Source organism: Coregonus clupeaformis, unplaced genomic scaffold (assembly GCF_020615455.1).
Source record: "Coregonus clupeaformis isolate EN_2021a unplaced genomic scaffold, ASM2061545v1 scaf0523, whole genome shotgun sequence".
Classification (NCBI taxonomy): Eukaryota; Metazoa; Chordata; class Actinopteri; order Salmoniformes; family Salmonidae; genus Coregonus; species Coregonus clupeaformis.
The window spans coordinates 116,939-138,552 of NW_025533978.1; the positions used below are offsets into that span (position 1 = coordinate 116,939).

The window sequence follows — 21,614 nt, forward strand, 5'->3', positions numbered from 1 at the left end:
CCACAGCTCGCATTGATGTGCCATCCTGGATGAGCTGCACTACCTGAGCCACTTGTGTGGGTTGTAGACTCCGTCTCATGCTACCACTAGAGTGAAAGCACCGCCAGCATTCAAAAGTGACCAAAACATCAGCCAGGAAGCATAGGAACTGAGAAGTGGTCTGTGGTCACCACCTGCAAAACCAGTCCTTTATTGGGGGTGTCTTGCCTATAATTTCCACCTGTTGTCTATTCCATTTGCACAACAGCATGTGAAATTTATTGTCAATCAGTGTTGCTTCCTAAGTGGACAGTTTGATTTCACAGAAGTGTGATTGACTTGGAGTTACATTGTGTTGTTTAAGTGTTCCCTTTATATTTTTGAGCAGTGTATAAAATCCATGTCTCAATTGTCTCAATTGTCTCAAGGCTTAAACATCCTTCTTTAACCTGTCTCCCCCCTTCATCTACACTGATTGAAATGGATTTAACAAGTAACATCAATGAGGGATCATAGCTTTCACCTGGATTCACCTGGTCAGTCTATGTCATGGAAAGAGAAAGTGTTCCTAATATTTTGTATACTCAGTGTTTATCAGTGATACACATTGTTGCTACAGCATTTTGAGATCTATTCCTATGTTACTGTAGAGGGTCGACCACCAGCACCTCCAGGGTGTTATTAAAGATGACCCTCCCATCCACCTCCTTGCTGCAGTCTGGGGTCTTCAGCAGGTCTAGAACTCCTCTCTTCAGCTCAGGAGGAGCTGTGGAGCTGAAGTTTAACACCTCAGTCAGGAAGTCCAGGAGCAGTTCTCCTCTCTGGTCCCCCTCAGTGAAACACTCTGTGATGTCCATTTGAGATGGCAGCTTGTAGCTCTGGTAACTCACTGTCTTAGACTCCAGGTAGGCTTTAATATCACCTGTAGTCACACACTGACTGATCTCTGTGTTGCACAGCTGAGTCCTGAAGGTTCTCCACAGCTTCCCCCAGCCACTCTCACCTACAGACATTACACACAGTGTAACCACCCATAGAAACAGAACACACAGTGTAACCACCCATAGTAACAGAACACACAGTGTAACCACCCATAGTAACAGAACACACAGTGTAACCACCACAGATATGCTATTAAATTACTTAGTTCTAATAGTAACTCATGATTAATTAGTTGTAATATGTAATTATATGGTAAAGTATAACAGTATAACAGAGGTCTGGCATGGAGTCTGATAACATAACCAATGCTTGTAGATATACATCAACTCAACTGACTCACCAGACACCAGAATGATGAGTAGTTTTCCATTCCTGTCCAGGAGGCTCTGGTAGAATGTGACTGTAGCACCTGGGTCCTTCACGTAGTACAACATCTGGATGGAATACAGGGGAACTATCAGGTTAATATAATCAAATAAATACACTGAACAAAAATATAAAACGCAACAATTTCAAAGATTTTACTGAGTTACAGTTCATATAAGGAAATTAGTCAATTGAAATAAATAAATTAGGCCCTACTCTAATCTATGTATTTCACATGACTGGGAATACAGATACAGTGGGGAAAAAAGTATTTAGTCAGCCACCAATTGTGCAAGTTCTCCCACTTAAAAAGATGAGAGAGGCCTGTAATTTTCATCATAGGTACACGTCAACTATGACAGACAAAATGAGAAAAAAAATCCAGAAAATCACATTGTAGGATTTTTAATGAATTTATTTGCAAATTATGGTGGAAAATAAGTATTTGGTCAATAACAAAAGTTTCTCAATACTTTGTTATATACCCTTTGTTGGCAATGACACAGGTCAAACGTTTTCTGTAAGTCTTCACAAGGTTTTCACACACTGTTGCTGGTATTTTGGCCCATTCCTCCATGCAGATCTCCTCTAGAGCAGTGATGTTTTGGGGCTGTCGCTGGGCAACACGGACTTTCAACTCCCTCCAAAGATTTTCTATGGGGTTGAGATCTGGAGACTGGCTAGGCCACTCCAGGACCTTGAAATGCTTCTTACGAAGCCACTCCTTCGTTGCCCGGACGGTGTGTTTGGGATCATTGTCATGCTGAAAGACCCAGCCACGTTTCATCTTCAATGCCCTTGCTGATGGAAGGAGGTTTTCACTCAAAATCTCACGATACATGGCCCCATTCATTCTTTCCTTTACACGGATCAGTTGTCCTGGTCCCTTTGCAGAAAAACAGCCCCAAAGCATGATGTTTCCACCCCCATGCTTCACAGTAGGTATGGTGTTCTTTGGATGCAACTCAGCATTCTTTGTCGTCCAAACACGACGAGTTGAGTTTTTACCAAAACGTTATATTTTGGTTTCATCTGACCATATGCCATTCTCCCAATCCTCTTCTGGATCATCCAAATGCACTCTAGCAAACTTCAGACGGTCCTGGACATGTACTGGCTTAAGCAGGGGGACACGTCTGGCACTGCAGGATTTGAGTCCCTGGCGGCGTAGTGTGTTACTGATGGTAGGCTTTGTTACTTTGGTCCCAGCTCTCTGCAGGTCATTCACTAGGTCCCCCCGTGTGGTTCTGGGATTTTTGCTCACCGTTCTTGTGATCATTTTGACCCCACGGGGTGAGATCTTGCGTGGAGCCCCAGATCGAGGGAGATTATCAGTGGTCTTGTATGTCTTCCATTTGCTAATAATTGCTCCCCACAGTTGATTTCTTCAAACCAAGCTGCTTACCTATTGCAGATTCAGTCTTCCCAGCCTGGTGCAGGTCTACAATTTTGTTTCTGGTGTCCTTTGACAGCTCTTTGGTCTTGGCCATAGTGGAGTTTGGAGTGTGACTGTTTGAGGTTGTGGACAGGTGTCTTTTATACTGATAACAAGTTCAAACAGGTGCCATTAATACAGGTAACGAGTGGAGGACAGAGGAGCCTCTTAAAGAAGAAGTTACAGGTCTGTGAGAGCCAGAAATCTTGCTTGTTTGTAGGTGACCAAATACTTATTTTCCACCATAGTTTGCAAATAAATTCATTAAAAATCCTACAATGTGATTTTCTGGATTTTTTTTCTCAATTTGTCTGTCATAGTTGACGTGAACCTATGATGAAAATTACAGGCCTCTCTCATCTTTTTAAGTGGGAGAACTTGCACAATTGGTGGCTGACTAAATACTTTTTTTCCCCCACTGTATGCATCTGTTGGTAACCCTAAAAAAAAAGGTAGGGGCGATCAGAAAACGAGTCAATATCTGGTGTGACCACCATTTGCCTCATGCAGCGTGACACATCTTCGCATAGAGTTTATCAGGCTGTTGATTGTGGCCTGTGGAATGTTGTCCCACTCCTCTTCAATGGCTGTGCAAAGTTGCTGGATATTGGCGGGAACTGGAACATGCTGTCGTACACGTCGATGTCTGGTGAGTATGCAGGTCATGGGAGAACTTGGACATTTTCAGTTTCTAGAAATTGTATACAGATCCTTGTGACATGGGGCCGTGCATTATCTTGCTGAAACATGAGGTGAAGGCGGCGGATGAATGGCACGACAATGGGCCTCAGGATTTCATCACGGTATACAGTATCTGTGCATTCAAATTGCCATTGATAAAATGCAATTGTGTTCGTTGTCCGTAGCTTATGCCTGCCCATACCATAACCCCACCGCCGAGCAACGGGCACTCTGTTCAAAACGTTGACATCAGCAAACCGCTCACCCACACAATGCCATACACGCTGTCTGCCATCTGCCCAGTTCAGTTGAAACCAGGATAAATCTGTGAAGAGCACACTCCAGCGTGCCAGTGGACATCGAAGGTGAGCATTTGCCCATTGAAGTTGGTTACGACGCCAAACTGTAGTCAGGTCAAGACCCTGGTGAGGACGATGAGCACGCAGATAAGCTTCCCTGAGACAGTTTCTGACAGTTTGTGCAGAAAGTCTTCGGTTGTGCAAATCAACAGTTTCATCAGCTGTCCGGGTGGCTGGTCTCAGACGATCCCGCAGGCGAAGAAGCCGGATGTGGAGGTCCTGGGCTGGCGTGGTTACACGTGGTCTGCGGTCAGTGAGGCCAGTTGGACATACTGCCAAATTCTATTCAATTATCTGGCAACAGCTCTGGTAGATATTCCTGCAGTCAGCATGCCAATTGCACGCTCCCTCAAAACTTGAGACATCTTCGGCATTGTGTTGTGTGACAAAACTGCTTTCTGTGGTGGTGGGGCAGCCAGCGGAAAATACGGAGCGTAGGGGTTGGTAATGTTCTCTAGTGGCGGCGTGATTGGCTCAGTGTTCTGTCACTCATGGGGACACTATGCCACCGCAAAATCTACGGGGAGAGCTCGAAAATTCAAGCCCCTTGGGTGCTGCCATAGAGTTACATTAGAAGTGCCCATCCAAGAAGGCTCAAGGTCATTGGCCACAGATAAAATGATGTCAAATCACATTATATATACACTGTAACTTTGATTGGACTGATCATGTAAACATCATACTTTCAAAATATTAGCTAGCAAGCTAGACAAGCAGTCATCATCATGAATCAAGTCAACAATCTACTGGAAAATCCTTTTCAATTCATGTCATATTGAGAGAAATTATAGATAAAACATATCGGTGCTCATCGGCCATTGGACATAAACATAACACAAGTTAGATATCGCAAATTCAACAGTGAGTGGTTTGGAAGGAATCAGTGGCTAACTGCAAGCATTGCAAAACAATCACTAGCCTGCTATTCAGTGGAGTGGGTGTGTGGTCCAAGTCTGGGTTTAAGGGTTTCTTTTCCAAGCTTAAAAGGATAAACATTCAACACCATGGGCCAGAAAATGTTGAATACATTGGCCATGCTGTCAATCCAGCATGACTTCAAAACAACTGGAAACTCGGAACTGGGAAATCTCAGACTTCAGTGAGTTCAACACAAACTGGGAACTCTGACTGGGAAATCTCAGACTTCAGTGAGTTCAACACAAACTGGGAACTCTGACTGGGAAATCTCAGACTTCAGTGAGTTCAACACAAACTGGGAACTCTGACTGGGAAATCTCAGACTTCAGTGAGTTCAACACAAACTGGGAACTCTGACTGGGAAATCTCAGACTTCAGTGAGTTCAACACAAACTGGGAACTCTGACTGGGAAATCTCAGACTTCAGTGAGTTCAACACAAACTGGGAACTCCGACTGGGAAAATACGTTTTGAACGGTCATCCAACTCGGAATTCCAAGTCGGCCTCTTTCTAGAGCTCCGACCTGAAGATCACTGACGTCATGATTTGACCTAGTTTTTTTTCGCGTTCCCAGTTGTCTTGAAAGCCCCATAAATCCAGAGAATGCCAGACTTTCATGACAAAGTTTGATGACTAAATTTGCCCACAAGACGGACCGCCGAGCCACCTTCCTGTTCAAGTGAGCACAGCACAACAAGGTGAGTCCAAAAATGTATTGAATGCTGCTGCATAAATGATGTAATATGCCAGGGAGATATGTATACTGTAGCTAAGAAAGTAATACTAAGTGTATGTTGTGTAGTAAGCTGTTAGTAGCCCATGTGCCTCACCCTAATATTTTGGTCCCTTTCCCCCTCATAACTTAGCCTACTGTTCTGACTTGGTGGTGCACATGTAGCCTATAACCTGTTTTAGAGAAATGTAATCATCGAATATTGTAAGAGCTTTCATTGTCTGCTTATATGCCCCCTTTATTTATCCTACGGTTCTGACTTGGTGTACAGGGAGAACACTGTAAGAACGGCCCATGTTCTGAATTCTGTCGATGTACATTCATCTCATGAATGTCTTAATTGAAATTACGGATTGCCTCTTATCCGCTTGTCGTCCCCTTATGCCATAGTTTGTACATCTCAATTGTCAGTAGAAACCACATTTGTTTAAGCAAGTCAGCCATATCAGCTATGGGGTTTTTTAAAGGCAGTAAATGAGGCTGAATTAACTGTTTAGCTGCCAGACAAGGCTCCACTGATAGCCAGGTGTAGCAGTGGTAAGGATTCACTCCATGGTGCTGAAAAGAAAGCTCTGCTGTTGAGACAGGCCCTAACAGTTTGTGGGCACCATTTGTCACCGTTATAGTGCAATTAATGTATTGTTTAATGTTGTGTTGTGTTGTGTAGTGGCTTTGCTTTGCTGGCATGCATCAAAGATTTTGGTGGGAGTTTGCCCCACCAAGATTTACATGCTAAAATCGCCACTGATAATGATCATGCTGTTTAATCAGCTTCTTGATATGCCACACCTGTCAGGTGGATGGATTATCTTTGCAAAGGAGAAATGCTCACTAACAGGTAGGTAAAAAAAATGTGTTCACAAAATTTGAGAGCAATAAGCTTTTTGTGCATATGGGAGATTTTACATGTTGCATTTATATTTTTGTTCAGTGTAGCTATGTATGACACATACGCAGGTAGCTTAGTGGTTAAGAGCGTTGTGCCAGTAACCGAAAGGTCGCTGGTTCTAATCCCCGAGCCGACTAGGTGAAAAATCTGTCGATGTGCCCTTGAGCAAGGCACTTAACCCTAATTGCTCCTGTAAGTCGCTCTGGATAAGAGCGTCTGCTAAATGACTAAAATGTAAAATGTAAAACATACAGTGGCTTGCGAAAGTATTCACCCCCCTTGGCATTTTTCCTATTTTGTTGCCTTACAACCTGGATTTAAAATTGATTTTTTTGTGGGTTTGTGTCATTTGATTTACACAACATGCCTACCACTTTGAAGATGCAAAATATTAATTGTGAAACAAACCACCTTTTTCAGCAATTACAGCTGCAAGTCTTTTGGGGTGTCTCTATAAGCTTGGCACATCTAGCCACTGGGATTTTTGCCCATTCTTCAAGGCAAAACTGCTCCAGCTCCTTCAAGTTGGATGGGTTCCGCTGGTGTACAGCAATCTTTAAGCCATACCACAGATTCTCAATTGGATTGAGGTCTGTGCTTTGACTAGGCCATTCCAAGGCATTTCAATGTTTCCCCTTAAACCACTCGAGTGTTGCTTTAGCAGAATGCTTAGGGTCATTGTCCTGCTGGAAGGTGAACCTCCGTCCTCGGAAGACTAAAACAGGTTTCCCTCAAGAATTTCCCTGTATTTAGCGCCATCCATCATTCCTTCAATTCTGACCAGTTTCCCAGTCCCTGCCGATGCAAAACATCCCCACAGCATGATGCTGCCACCACCATGCTTCACTGTGGGGATGGTGTTCTCGGGGTGATGAGAGATGTTGGGTTTGCGCCAGACATAGCGTTTTCCTTGATGGCCAAAAAGCTCAATTTTAGTCTCATCTGACAAGAGTACCTTCTTCCATATGTTTGGAGAGTCTCCCACATGCCTTTTGGCGAACACCAAACGTGTTTGCTTATTTTTTTCTTTAAGCAATGGCTTTTTTCTGGCCACTCTTCCGTAAAGCCCAGCTCTGTGGAGTGTACGGCTTAAAGTGGTCCTATGGACAGATACTCCAATCTCCGCTGTGGAGCTTTGCAGCTCCTTCAGGGTTATCTTTGGTCTCTTTGTTGCCTCTCTGATTAATGCCCTCCTTGCCTGGTCCTTGAGTTTTGGTGGGCGGCCCTCTCTTGGCATGTTTGTTGTGGTGCCATATTGTTTCCATTTTTTAATAATGGATTTAATGGTGCTCCGTGGGATGTTCAAAGTTTCGGATATTATTTTATAACCCAACCCTGATCTCTACTTTTCCACAACTTTGTCCCTGACCTGTTTGGAGAGCTCCTTGGTCTTCATGGTGCCGCTTGCTTGGTGGTGCCCCTTGCTTAGTGGTGTTGCAGACTCTGGAGCCTTTCAGAACAGGTGTATATATACACTGAGATCATGTGACACTTAAATAAAGTCCACCTGTGTGCAATCTAACTAATTATGTGACTTCTGAAGGTAATTGGTTGCACCAGATCTTATTTAGGGGCTTCATAGCAAAGGGGGTGAATACATATGCACGCACCACTTTTCCATTATCTATTTTTACGAATTTTTTGAAACAAGTTATTTTTTTCATTTTACTTCACCAATTTGGACTATTTTGTGTATGTCCATTACACGAAATCCAAATAAAAATCCATTTAAATTAGAGGTTGTAATGCAACAAAATAGGAAAATGTGGGTAGTTCTACCTGTATCATGTGAATGAAGTCCATCTTCTTGGACAAATGGTTCTCTCTCCAGTGCTTCTCAAACTCAGCGGCCGTCATCTTGTTCCAAGTGAATTTAATATAGTCTAGGTTTGGTTTCTGGGACACCAACACTACACAAGATAAAGATATATGAAGTAATTCAACAAAATAAGTTATCCTAAGATACAAACTATATGTATAGAATATATACAGTACATTCATATAATTACACTGAACTATATACTGAACTATTTACCCTTATAGAGATGGAATCATACTGAACTATATACCCTTATAGAGGTGTAATCATACTGAACTATATACCCTTATAGAGGTGTAATCATACTGAACTATATACCCTTATAGAGGTGTAATCATACTGAACGATATACCCTTATAGAGGTGTAATCATACTGAACTATATACCCTTATAGAGGTGTAATCATACTGAACTATTTACCCTTATAGAGGTGTAATCATACTGAACTATTTACCCTCATAGAGATGGAATCATACTGAACTATATACCCTTATAGAGGTGTAATCATACTGAACTATTTACCCTTATAGAGGTGTAATCATACTGAACTATTTACCCTCATAGAGATGGAATCATACTGAACTATATACCCTTATAGAGGTGTAATCATACTGAACTATTTACCCTCATAGAGATGGAATCATACTGAACTATATACCCTTATAGAGGTGTAATCATACTGAACTATTTACCCTCATAGAGATGGAATCATACTGAACTATATACCCTTATAGAGGTGTAATCATACTGAACTATTTACCCTTATAGAGATGGAATCATACTGAACTATATACCCTTATAGAGGCGTAATCATACTGAACTATATACCCTTATAGAGGTGTAATCATACTGAACTATATACCCTTATAGAGATGTAATCATACTGAACTATATACCCTTATAGAGGTGTAATCATACTGAACTATATACCCTTATAGAGATGGAATCATACTGAACTATATACCCTTATAGAGATGGAATCATACTGAACTATATACCCTCATAGAGGTGTAATCATACTGAACTATATACCCTTATAGAGGTGTAATCATACTGAACTATATACCCTTATAGAGGTGTAATCATACTGAACTATATACCCTTATAGAGATGGAATCATACTGAACTATATACCCTTATAGAGATGGAATCATACTGAACTATATACCCTCATAGAGGTGTAATCATACTGAACTATATACCCTTATAGAGGTGTAATCATACTGAACTATATACCCTTATAGAGGTGTAATCATACTGAACTATATACCCTTATAGAGGTGTAATCATACTGAACTATATACCCTTATAGAGGTGTAATCATACTGAACTATATACCCTTATAGAGGTGGAGCTGCTGGGCGCTGGGTTCCACCACCTGGTTGTCCACGGTTACTGCAGGATGCTTCAGATGCAGCTGAGAGAACATCTCAAGGTCAATCTCACCTGAGGAGAGGACAGGTGATGTAGGTAAAACGGGAAACACATACTGTAGGTCTCACCTGAGAACAGGAGAGAACAGCTGAGACAATCCTACAGGTACGTCTATCTCACCTGAGGAGAGGACAGGTAATGTGGAATGTACTGTATGTATTATGTTGTGTGTAATGACCAGGGGCGGTGTGTTCATTAGGGCGATATGGGCGACGCACTGCCAAACGGGAAAAGGAAGGGATTTTTTTTCTAATCAATTATATCACGGCAACAGTAGTTATCAGTGTTCTAATCTAGACGTCTGATCTGCCACTAAATGTCCAATCAGGCTAAAGTCGTGCTTCAAATGGCCCCGCCCCTTTTGGGGCGATTTCAGTCAGGTTGAAAATCGCCCCAGAAGTCTCTCATAGACTCTCATGTAAAATCTTTTTTTTTCAAATATTAGAGCTTTCAATACAATCTCTATGGGTTTCTGAGGGCTTGCACTTACGCGCTTTTGTCATACGTAACATAACCATGAACGTAACTAAGAAAAGAGCGGGTAGCAGCGTCAATCAATTCACGTACTACTGTCAAGATGGCTAGCGTTCAGTGCAACTCGATTGTCTCTTTGAAAGAAGTTCCTTTTTGTCGGCGAACAAATCAAGATAAATTGGCAACGAAACAATTAGGACCTCCCAGACCAAATTTAATAATTCAACAGGTTTCTACTAAAGGGGGAAAGTCCTACACCCGAGGATTTTCCAAAAATTGGTACGAACGAAAAACCTGGCTAGCAGGCTGCGATGTAGCTAATGCAGTCTTCTGCTACCCTTGCTTACTCTTTCACCCTGAAGGCGGCACGGCAGACAGCACCGCTTGGACAGCGATGCACCATCTTTCAGAAAAGATTAAGAAACATGATGTAACGCCCTGGCTCCGGGACTCTGAATATTGAGCCAGGGTTGTTCATTCTTTTGGGTGTATTTCTATGTGTTTGGTCAAGTGACTCCCAATCGGAGGTAACGAGTGTCAGCTGTCGGCTCGTTATCTCTGATTGGGAGCCATATTTATCTGTTTGTTTTCCGTTGGGGGTTGTGGGTTTTTGTTCTATGTTCAGTCGATGTACTGAGGACGTTACGGATCGTGTTTTGTTTTGTCGTTATTTCAACATTAAAGTCATGTTCACTCCCAACGCTGCGCTTTGGTCGTATTTCATAGGCGATCGTGACAGAAAAACCCACCTGCAACGAGACCAAGCAGCAGTTGGATAACGAGTGGTGGAGCCAGAAGAGCGAAGGTTGGGAGAGGACTATGGAGGCCTGGTCCACCGAGAGGAGAGACCCCAGAAATTTTTTTAGGGGGGCTCACGACGTCGGGGCAGAAGGTGTACGGCCCGGAGGAGTGCAAGAGGTTGGCAGATATGGCCGCCAGTTTAAGGGGGGCCACTGGTTACGAAGGGGATGGAAAGTGTGGAGGCACGGCGAGAGGTACTGGGGGTGTTTCCAGTCCGGTCCGGCCCGTTCCTGATCCCCGTGTAGGGCCAGGGGTGTGTGTCCCCAGTGCGGTTCTGTCTGTCCCTGCTCAACGCACCAAGCCTACGGGGTGCGCGCCAGCCCAGCCCGGCCTGTCCCTGCTCCACGCACCAAGGATACGGTGTGCGCGACAGCCCAGCCCGGCCTGTCCCTGCTCCACGCACCGAGGATACGGTGTGCGTCGACAGCCCTGCCCGGCCTGTTCCTGCTCCACGCACCAAGGATACGGTGTGCGCCGACAGCCCTGCCCGGCCTGTTCCTGCTCCACGCACCAAGGATACGGTGTGCGTCGACAGCCCCTGCCGGCCTGTTCCGGCCACTCGCACCAGGGATACGGTGCGTGCCGCCAGCCCGACCCGGCCTGTTCCGGCCACTCGCACCAGGGATACGGTGCACGTCGCCAGCCCGGCCCGGCCTGTTCCGGCCACTGCACCAGGGATACGGTGCGCGTCGCCAGCCCGACCCGGCCTGTTCATGCCACTCGCACCAGGGATACGGTGCGCGTCGCCAGGCCCGGCCTGGCCTGTTCTGCCACTCGCACCAAGCCAGGGGGCGAGTCGTCAGCCTGGTAAGGCCCATTCTGTTCCACGCACCAAGCCAGGGGCGCGTGTCGTCAGTCGGCTCCGGCCAGCGGGGCTAGACAGGACCGGGGTACTTTGGGGGTTGGAGAGGGAGTGGGGATCAGGGCCGGAGCCGGAGCCGCCGCCGAGGAGGTGTGCCCACCCAGCCCTCCCCTTGTGTAGCCCTTGTTGAGGCGCGGTTGCGTGTCCGCGCCTTTAGGGGAGTACTGTAACGCCCTGGCTCCGGGACTCTGGAATATTGAGCCAGGGTTGTTCATTCTTTTGGGTGTATTTCTATGTGTTTGGTCAAGTGACTCCCAATCGAGGTAACGAGTGTCAGCTGTCGGCTCGTTATCTCTGATTGGGAGCCATATTTATCTGTTTGTTTTCCGTTGGGGGTTGTGGGTTTTTGTTCTATGTTCAGTCGATGTACTGAGGACGTTGCGGATCGTGTTTTGTTTTGTCGTTATTTCAACATTAAAGTCATGTTCACTCCCAACGCTGCGCTTTGGTCGTATTTCATAGGCGATCGTGACACATGAGCTGTCAAAGACCCACATGGATAGCTGTTTGAGATTGTCTGCTTTGGGGAGAGTGAACATTGCCACTCAACTGGATGAGGGATACAGGCTAGCTGTCCGCCGCCACAACGATGAGGTTAGCAAGAACCGCCACATCCTCAGCCGGCTAATCCAGTGTGTGAAGTTTTGCGGAGTGTTTGAGTTAGCTTTGCGAGGCAAAGATGAAACTGAGGGCTCCACCAACCCTGGTAAGCCAACACTTTTGAGATCAGTCAATAAATGCTTCTGGTATTGACATATATGCTGCCCCTGTCTTCATGTTGTTGCTGGACATATCTTTTTTTAAATGTGTGTAGGTCACCTAAATCATCAGAAAAATTGCCCCCCCCTGAGAATTCTTTCAGGAACCGCCACTGGTAATGACCAGTGTCTATTTTTGTATACAGGAGTACTGTGTGTTTGGGGATATTAAAGTGAATCCTATTCTATCCTAATATAGGAAGAGAAACCCTGTGAAGAGCTGGAACGAGAGCTGGAAGAGGGGATTTTCTACTAGATACAGATTCAGAGTAATCAAAGTCCTCTGATAGTTTCATTGATTGGATTGAAAAATGATAGAAGAGTAATGGAAAGGTGAATGAGTATCTGACAGCTGGATAGCGGTCTACAAGATGGAGAATGATTACAAGTGTTCAACAGTGCAACAATCAAAAAATGTATGTGATCATAATCAGGTATGAAGTAAAAATCAAAAGGTGTATGTCTTTCAAACAGAAAGCGTAAGATCCACAGGACAGCTACCCAATAAGTCAGGTTCATTGTGTAAATCATGGATATCAATGATCATTTGTCATCAGTTATGATTAGCCGAACAGTGGATGTAATACCAATAATATCACAGGCTAATTACTCCTCTTGTTATCAACATTGTTAACCCTTTACACTTGTGGGAATTGGCCTATATGGATAGGGCTACATTTAAATGTTTCTTACAGAAGAAATCTGAAAAGCATAACCATGGTAGCAATTGAAAGGAAACAGTTTGGAGATTATGGGGAAATTATTAGACCAAAGGTGAGGACACAACAATTCACCTGACACAAAACTGAATCCAAACATTACGCTGTTGATTTTATGTGCATTTTACATTTACTGTCCTTTTTTCCGCATTTGTTGATACATTCAGGAACATGATAAGGATACTGCTGGAAAATGTGGGGTAGGTGCAACATATGACAAAACAATGACATGGGTTTGAGTGAGAGGACTAACTGGTGTCTCCAGGTGACCACACCTCTCCAGACTGTGGGTTTGAGTGAGAGGACTAACTGGTGTCTCCAGGTGACCACACCTCTCCAGACTGTGGGTTTGAGTGAGAGGACTAACTGGTGTCTCCAGGTGACCACACCTCTCCAGACTCTGGGTTTGAGTGAGAGGACTAACTGGTGTCTCCAGGTGGCCACACCTCTCCAGACTGTGGGTTTGAGTGAGAGGACTAACTGGTGTCTCCAGGTGACCACACCTCTCCAGACTCTGGGTTTGAGTGAGAGGACTAACTGGTGTCTCCAGGTGACCACACCTCTCCAGACTGTGGGTTTGAGTGAGAGGACTAACTGGTGTCTCCAGGTGACCACACCTCTCCAGACTGTGGGTTTGAGTGAGAGGACTAACTGGTGTCTCCAGGTGACCACACCTCTCCAGACTCTGGGTTTGAGTGAGAGGACTAACTGGTGTCTCCAGGTGACCACACCTCTCCAGACTCTGGGTTTGAGTGAGAGGACTAACTGGTGTCTCCAGGTGACCACACCTCTCCAGACTGTGGGTTTGAGTGAGAGGACTAACTGGTGTCTCCAGGTGGCCACACCTCTCCAAAGTGTGCACAGTTCCTAAGTAATTTCAATGTACCTTTATAACTCAAAGAAGAGGATTCAACTAAAAGGTGTTTTTTTGAGCTCTCCTAGCTGTGCCATTGAGGAACTAAAGCAAGCACACTTGTAATTGTTATGTTTGGAACACAACTCTGCATCTCCACCATCACACAATTATTGTTGTTGTTTACGCAATCCAAAAACAGTTCTATTGCCAGCATGACAAGCTAAGTTCTAAAATACAATATTACAGTGTTAGGCTTTCACAATGCAATTCAGGGAAACAGATCATAATTTTGATGCGTATAGAAAGGAATTGAGTGCATTCAGGTTCGTTTTCAGCGGCAAATTTTGTTCACAATAAACAAACATGGGCTCATTCTGTTCAGAACAACCCATGGTATGACGTCATCTTGGAACTGTACATCAAGATAGTGATCATAAACATTGACACTGTATACCACTTGAGGTTTATGATATGCAAATGTGAAGTTCACATTTGGACTTACGGGTGTTTGGCTTGCTTGTATGACATCAAAGCGGTATTTATTATAATCCTCAATTACATTTACATTTACGTCATTTAGCAGACGCTCTTATCCAGAGCGACTTACAAATTGGATCAATGTCTCATCTTTGAAAATACATAGAGTCCTTTTAATTTACAGCATTTCCCTCACTCAGACTCAAGATCAGAACGACTGTCAGTCAAAACCCATACAGCGGTGTGAAACGCAGAGACAGAGCTCTGATGTCATTTAGGTAGCCTAGCGGTTAAGAGCATTGGGCCAGTAACCGAAAGGTCACTGGTTTGAATCCCTGAGCCGACTAGGTGAAACATCTGTCGATGTGCCCTTGAGCAAGGCACTTAATTGTGATTGCTACTCGAAGTCGTTCTGCATAAGAGTGTCTGCTAAATAACTAAAATGTAAAATGTATAGCATGTTACTGTAAAGCCACTGCGTTCCAATTTAGGCTTTTATCAGTGCACAAATCAGCCATTTTCAACCCGTACCAGTGTAAAGGGTTAAACAAAGAGTAAATATTTGAATTTGCTCAACAAATGTTTATCTATGATAGTTTAATCCTTTGTGACACCATGGTTCTTTCTCACCTGCTCCACTTCCAACTCCCATCATATTAAGATTGGCTTTTCCCTCTCCAATGCTGGGGAAGAAACAGACTTAATTACATCCTAAGAAATGCCCTTGAGATGTTCTGTCTAACATGGGGTTAAGTATCCTGGGAATTGTAGCCATACTTGGGCTAGTATGTCAGAACTGTTACCTGGTTAGTATGTCAGAACTGTTACCTGGCTAGTATGTCAGAACTGTTACCTGGTTAGTATGTCAGAACTGTTACCTGGCTAGTATGTCAGAACTGTTACCTGAGTTGTATGTCCGAACTGTTACCTCGCTAGTATTTCAGAACTGTTATCTAGCTAGTATTGTTTACCTGGCTAGTATTTCAGAACTGTTGTCTGGCTAGTATTGTTTACCTGGCTAGTATTTCAGAACTGTTGTCTGGCTAGTATGTCAGAACTGTTACTTAGTATGTCAGAACTGTTACCTGATTAGTAAATCAGAACTGTTACCTGATTAGTATGTCAGAACTGTTATCTAGCTAGTATTGTTTACCTGGCTAGTATGTCAGAACTGTTACCTGGCTAGTATGTCAGAACTGTTACCTGGCTAGTATGTCAGAACTGTTACCTGGCTAGTATGTCAGAACTGTTACCTGGCTAGTATGTCAGAACTGTTACCTGGCTAGTTTGTCAGAACTGTTACCTGGCTAGTTTGTCAGAACTGTTACATGGCTAGTTTGTCAGAACTGTTACCTGGCTAGTATGTCAGAACTGTTACCTGGCTAGTATGTCAGAACTGTTACTTGATTAGTATGTCAGAACTGTTACTTGGCTTATATGTCAGAACTGTTACCTGATTAGTATGTCAGAACTGTTATCTAGCTGGTATTGTTTACCTGGCTAGTATGTCAGAACTGTTACCTGGCTAGTATGTCAGAACTGTTACCTGGCTAGTATGTCAGAACTGTTACCTGGCTAGTATGTCAGAACTGTTACCTGGCTAGTATGTCAGAACTGTTACCTGGCTAGTATGTCAGAACTGTTACCTGGCTAGTATGTCAGAACTGTTACCTGGCTAGTTTGTCAGAACTGTTACCTGGCTAGTTTGTCAGAACTGTTACCTGGCTAGTATGTCAGAACTGTAACCTGGCTAGTATGTCAGAACTGTTACTTGATTAGTATGTCAGAACTGTTACCTGATTAGTATGTCAGAACTGTTATCTAGCTAGTATTGTTTACCTGGCTAGTATGTCAGAACTGTTACCTGGCTAGTATGTCAGAACTGTTACCTGGCTAGTATGTCAGAACTGTTACCTGGCTAGTATGTCAGAACTGTTACCTGGCTAGTTTGTCAGAACTGTTACCTGGCTAGTTTGTCAGAACTGTTACCTGGCTAGTTTGTCAGAACTGTTACCTGGCTAGTATGTCAGAACTGTTACCTGGCTAGTATGTCAGAACTGTTACTTGATTAGTATGTCAGAACTGTTACTTGGCTTATATGTCAGAACTGTTACCTGATTAGTATGTCAGAACTGTTATCTAGCTGGTATTGTTTACCTGGCTAGTATGTCAGAACTGTTACCTGGCTAGTATGTCAGAACTGTTACCTGGCTAGTATGTCAGAACTGTTACCTGGCTAGTATGTCAGAACTGTTACCTCGCTAGTTTGTCAGAACTGTTACCTGGCTAGTTTGTCAGAACTGTTACCTGGCTAGTATGTCAGAACTGTTACCTGGCTAGTATGTCAGAACTGTTACTTGATTAGTATGTCAGAACTGTTACTTGGCTTATATGTCAGAACTGTTACCTGATTAGTATGTCAGAACTGTTATCTAGCTGGTATTGTTTACCTGGCTAGTATGTCAGAACTGTTACCTGGCTAGTATGTCAGAACTGTTACCTGGCTAGTATGTCAGAACTGTTACCTGGCTAGTATGTCAGAACTGTTACCTGGCTAGTATGTCAGAACTGTTACCTGGCTAGTATGTCAGAACTGTTACCTGGCTAGTTTGTCAGAACTGTTACCTGGCTAGTTTGTCAGAACTGTTACCTGGCTAGTATGTCAGAACTGTTACCTGGCTAGTATGTCAGAACTGTTACTTGATTAGTATGTCAGAACTGTTACCTGATTAGTATGTCAGAACTGTTATCTAGCTAGTATTGTTTACCTGGCTAGTATGTCAGAACTGTTACCTGGCTAGTATGTCAGAACTGTTACCTGGCTAGTATGTCAGAACTGTTACCTGGCTAGTATGTCAGAACTGTTACCTGGCTAGTATGTCAGAACTGTTACCTGGCTAGTTTGTCAGAACTGTTACCTGGCTAGGTTGTCAGAACTGTTACCTGGCTAGTTTGTCAGAACTGTTACCTGGCTAGTTTGTCAGAACTGTTACCTGGCTAGTATGTCAGAACTGTTACCTGGCTAGTATGTCAGAACTGTTACTTGATTAGTATGTCAGAACTGTTACCTGGCTTATATGTCAGAACTGTTACCTGATTAGTATGTCAGAACTGTTACCTGGCTAGTATGTCAGAACTGTTACCTGGCTAGTATGTCAGAAATATTACCTGGCTAGTATGTCAGAAATATTACCTGGCTAGTATGTCAGAACTGTTAATTGGCTAGTATGTCAGAACTGTTACCTGATTAGTATGTCAGAACTGTTAACTGGCTAGTATGTCAGAACTGTTAACTGGCTAGTATGTCAGAACTGTTACCTGGCTTGTATGTCAGAACTGTTATCTAGCTAGTATTGTTTACCTGGCTAGTATTTCAGAACTGTTGTCTGGCTAGTATTGTTTACCTGGCTAGTATTTCAGAACTGTTGTCTGGCTAGTATGTCAGAACTGTTACTTAGTATGTCAGAACTGTTACCTGGCTAGAATGTCAGAACTGTTACCTGATTAGTAAATCAGAACTGTTACCTGATTAGTATGTCAGAACTGTTATCTAGCTAGTATTGTTTACCTGGCTAGTATGTCAGAACTGTTACCTGGCTAGTATATCAGAACTGTTACCTGGATAGTATGTCAGAACTGTTACCTGGCTAGTATGTCAGAACTGTTATCTGGCTAGTTTGTCAGAACTGTTATCTGGCTAGTTTGTCAGAACTGTTACCTGGCTAGTTTGTCAGAACTGTTACCTGGCTAGTATGTCAGAACTGTTACCTGGCTAGTATGTCAGAACTGTTACTTGATTAGTATGTCAGAACTGTTACCTGGCTTATATGTCAGAACTGTTACCTGATTAGTATGTCAGAACTGTTATCTAGCTAGTATTGTTTACCTGGCTAGTATGTCAGAACTGTTACCTGGCTAGTATGTCAGAACTGTTACCTGGCTAGTATGTCAGAACTGTTACCTGGCTAGTATGTCAGAACTGTTACCTGGCTAGTATGTCAGAACTGTTACCTGGCTAGTATGTCAGAACTGTTACCTGGCTAGTATGTCAGAACTGTTACCTGGCTAGTATGTCAGAACTGTTACCTGGCTAGTATGTCAGAACTGTTACCTGGCTAGTATGTCAGAACTGTTACCTGGCTAGTATGTCAGAACTGTTACCTGGCTAGTTTGTTAGAACTGTTACCTGGCTAGTTTGTCAGAACTGTTACCTGGCTAGTTTGTCAGAACTGTTACTTGGCTAGTTTGTCAGAACTGTTACCTGGCTAGTATGTCAGAACTGTTACCTGGCTAGTATGTCAGAAATATTACCTGGCTAGTATGTCAGAAATATTACCTGGCTAGTATGTCAGAACTGTTAATTGGCTAGTATGTCAGAACTGTTACCTGATTAGTATGTCAGAACTGTTACCTGGCTTGTATGTCAGAACTGTTATCTAGCTAGTATTGTTTACCTGGCTAGTTTTTCAGAACTGTTGTCTGGCTAGTATTGTTTACCTGGCTAGTATTTCAGAACTGTTGTCTGGCTAGTATGTCAGAACTGTTACCTGGCTAGAATGTCAGAACTGTTACCTGATTAGTAAATCAGAACTGTTACCTGATTAGTATGTCAGAACTGTTATCTAGCTAGTATTGTTTACCTGGCTAGTATGTCAGAACTGTTAACTGGCTAGTATGTCAGAACTGTTACCTGGCTAGTATGTCAGAACTGTTAACTGGCTAGTATGTCAGAACTGTTACCTGGCTAGTATGTCAGAACTGTTACCTGGCTAGTATGTCAGAACTGTTACCTGGCTAGTTTGTCAGAACTGTTACCTGGCTAGTATGTCAGAACTGTTAACTGGCTAGTATGTCAGAACTGTTACCTGGCTAGTTTGTCAGAACTGTTACCTGGCTAGTTTGTCAGAACTGTTACCTGGCTAGTATGTCAGAACTGTTACCTGGCTAGTATGTCAGAACTGTTACTTGATTAGTATGTCAGAACTGTTACCTGGCTTATATGTCACAACTGTTACCTGATTAGTATGTCAGAACTGTTACCTGGCTAGTATGTCAGAACTGTTACCTGGCTAGTATGTCAGAAATATTACCTGGCTAGTATGTCAGAAATATTACCTGGCTAGTATGTCAGAACTGTTACCTGATTAGTATGTCAGAAATGTTAATTGGCTAGTATGTCAGAACTGTTACCTGATTAGTATGTCAGAACTGTTAACTGGCTAGTATGTCAGAACTGTTACCTGGCTAGTATGTCAGAACTGTTACCTGGCTAGTATGTCAGAACTGTTAACTGGCTAGTATGTCAGAACTGTTAACTGGCTAGTATGTCAGAACTGTTACCTGGCTAGTATGTCAGAACTGTTACCTGGCTAGTATGTCAGAACTGTTACCTGGCTAGTATGTCAGAACTGTTACCTGGCTAGTATGTCAGAACTGTTACCTGGCTAGTATGTCAGAACTGTTACTTGATTAGTATGTCAGAACTGTTACCTGGCTTATATGTCACAACTGTTACCTGATTAGTATGTCAGAACTGTTACCTGGCTAGTATGTCAGAACTGTTACCTGGCTAGTATGTCAGAAATATTACCTGGCTAGTATGTCAGAACTGTTACCTGGCTAGTATGTCAGAACTGTTACCTGGCTAGTATGTCAGAACTGTTACCTGGCTAGTATGTCAGGCAGGATGCCATGGATAAAGTCCTGCATGCACTGGTGTTCAGAGGAGCGCTCCAGGAACAGCTGGAAGGACTTCAGGTATCTGTCATCATCCTCCACCAGACTTCTCATAGAACAGGACATGGCTAAAAGGTCTGTCAAAACAATCACAACTTACTCTCCTTTCACAGATGAGAATGACACATTATATGTATTTATATAAAGTCAGTTCATGTCAATATAAGCAGTACTAGTTCAGGAACATAGTGAGCTTATGAGTTTATTCAGCTGTAGCTACTGTCTGATTGGCATACGGCCTGCCTTGTCACAGTTCTCATTCTGCATTTCTCAACAGACAGTGCTGTATGATTATAGAGTGGGTCAAAGTTCACAAGTTACTCCTGATTGTCATGAATTGTACAAATACAGTTTGAAGCATGTGTTTTTACAATATTGTAGCTACATTGAAATCAAATGGTACAGTAAATACTCACTTTCCTTTCAAGACGACAACAGAATCACGTGCAAATCATGTGATGTGACTAAGGCAATGCAGCACACCAGTGGCACAGAAGAAACTCCTCCCACTGTACTTTGTCCTTTGTGCAAGCGGGAGAAGACTAATCCTTTAAAGCTATAGCGTATTTTAATTCCTATGATGATACATGCATCTGCCTTAACACACATTTTAATCAGAGAGCACAAAACATTGGACAAAACATGTGAGAATGCACTTTGTTTCTAACACCTTAGTAATTCCACTAGCTAATCAAGTGCTTGATGATTAGAGGAGGTAATGTGTTAGCGCTGGAACAGAAGCCTACACACCCTGTGGATACATTTTAGTCATTTAGCAGACGCTCTTATCCAGAGCGAATTACAGTTAGTGAGTGCATACATTCTTCATACTGACCCCCCCGTGGGAAACGAACCCACAACCCTGGCGTTGCAAGCGCCATGCTCTACCAACTGAGCTACAGGGGACCCAGGCGATCTGCATCATTGTTCATTCTCTGAACATCTCCTAAATATTCATTATCTTCTTGCTTTGCACTCAAAACAGTCAAACCACATTAACATTTATAAAGTGATTTGTCCGGTGTAACAGATAAATCATGATTAAACTGAAGTCTAAACCTCCTAGCTGTTCAGAATTAGGTGATGCCTGAGAGAGACTGGACCAGACTGAACCAGATTAATTAGTTGTGACAAAAAGCTGTGTCCAGTGCTGCTCATCTGGGTGGCCTTGACAACACCACTCTTATTAACCTCAGCCTTAAATAGAAGTGACAGTCTTAACTAGATGAATTAGATTAAACAAAAGATTTAAACTGCATTTCCCCCTTCACTTGAAAAGATTGAGATTAACAGCGAGGCTATCTGGCAATCCATGCAACGCTTATCAGGCTGTTTCCATCTGCAGGGGGGAAATCGGGGGACACTGTGGCCCTGT

The 21,614-nt window shown here is 43.2% G+C and overlaps 1 protein-coding gene across 1 annotated transcript; it reads right to left on the reverse strand.

Moving 5' to 3' along the window:
* Positions 1–497: 497 nt before the first annotated feature.
* LOC121560621 (histamine N-methyltransferase) lies at positions 498–21,063 on the reverse strand. The gene is made up of 7 exons (XM_041873566.1): positions 20,656–21,063; positions 20,169–20,316; positions 15,134–15,186; positions 9,461–9,568; positions 8,083–8,213; positions 1,262–1,355; positions 498–982 (listed from the first exon to the last, which is right to left on the reverse strand). Exons 2-7 carry the CDS (start codon positions 20,303–20,305, stop codon positions 621–623), a joined length of 885 nt encoding a protein of 294 aa, XP_041729500.1. The 5' UTR covers positions 20,306–20,316; positions 20,656–21,063; the 3' UTR covers positions 498–620.
* Positions 21,064–21,614: the final 551 nt, after the last annotated feature.

Coding starts and splice junctions, on each gene's coding strand:
- LOC121560621 (XM_041873566.1), bottom strand. CDS start 20,305: ATGTCCTGTTCTATGAGAAGTCTGGTGGAGGATGATGACAGATACCTG. Junction 15,187..20,168: donor CTGCCTGACATACTAGCCAG/GTAACAGTTCTG, acceptor TTTCTTCCCCAG/CATTGGAGAGGGAAAAGCCA. Junction 9,569..15,133: donor GGGAGTTGGAAGTGGAGCAG/GTGAGAAAGAAC, acceptor TCCTCTCCTCAG/GTGAGATTGACCTTGAGATG.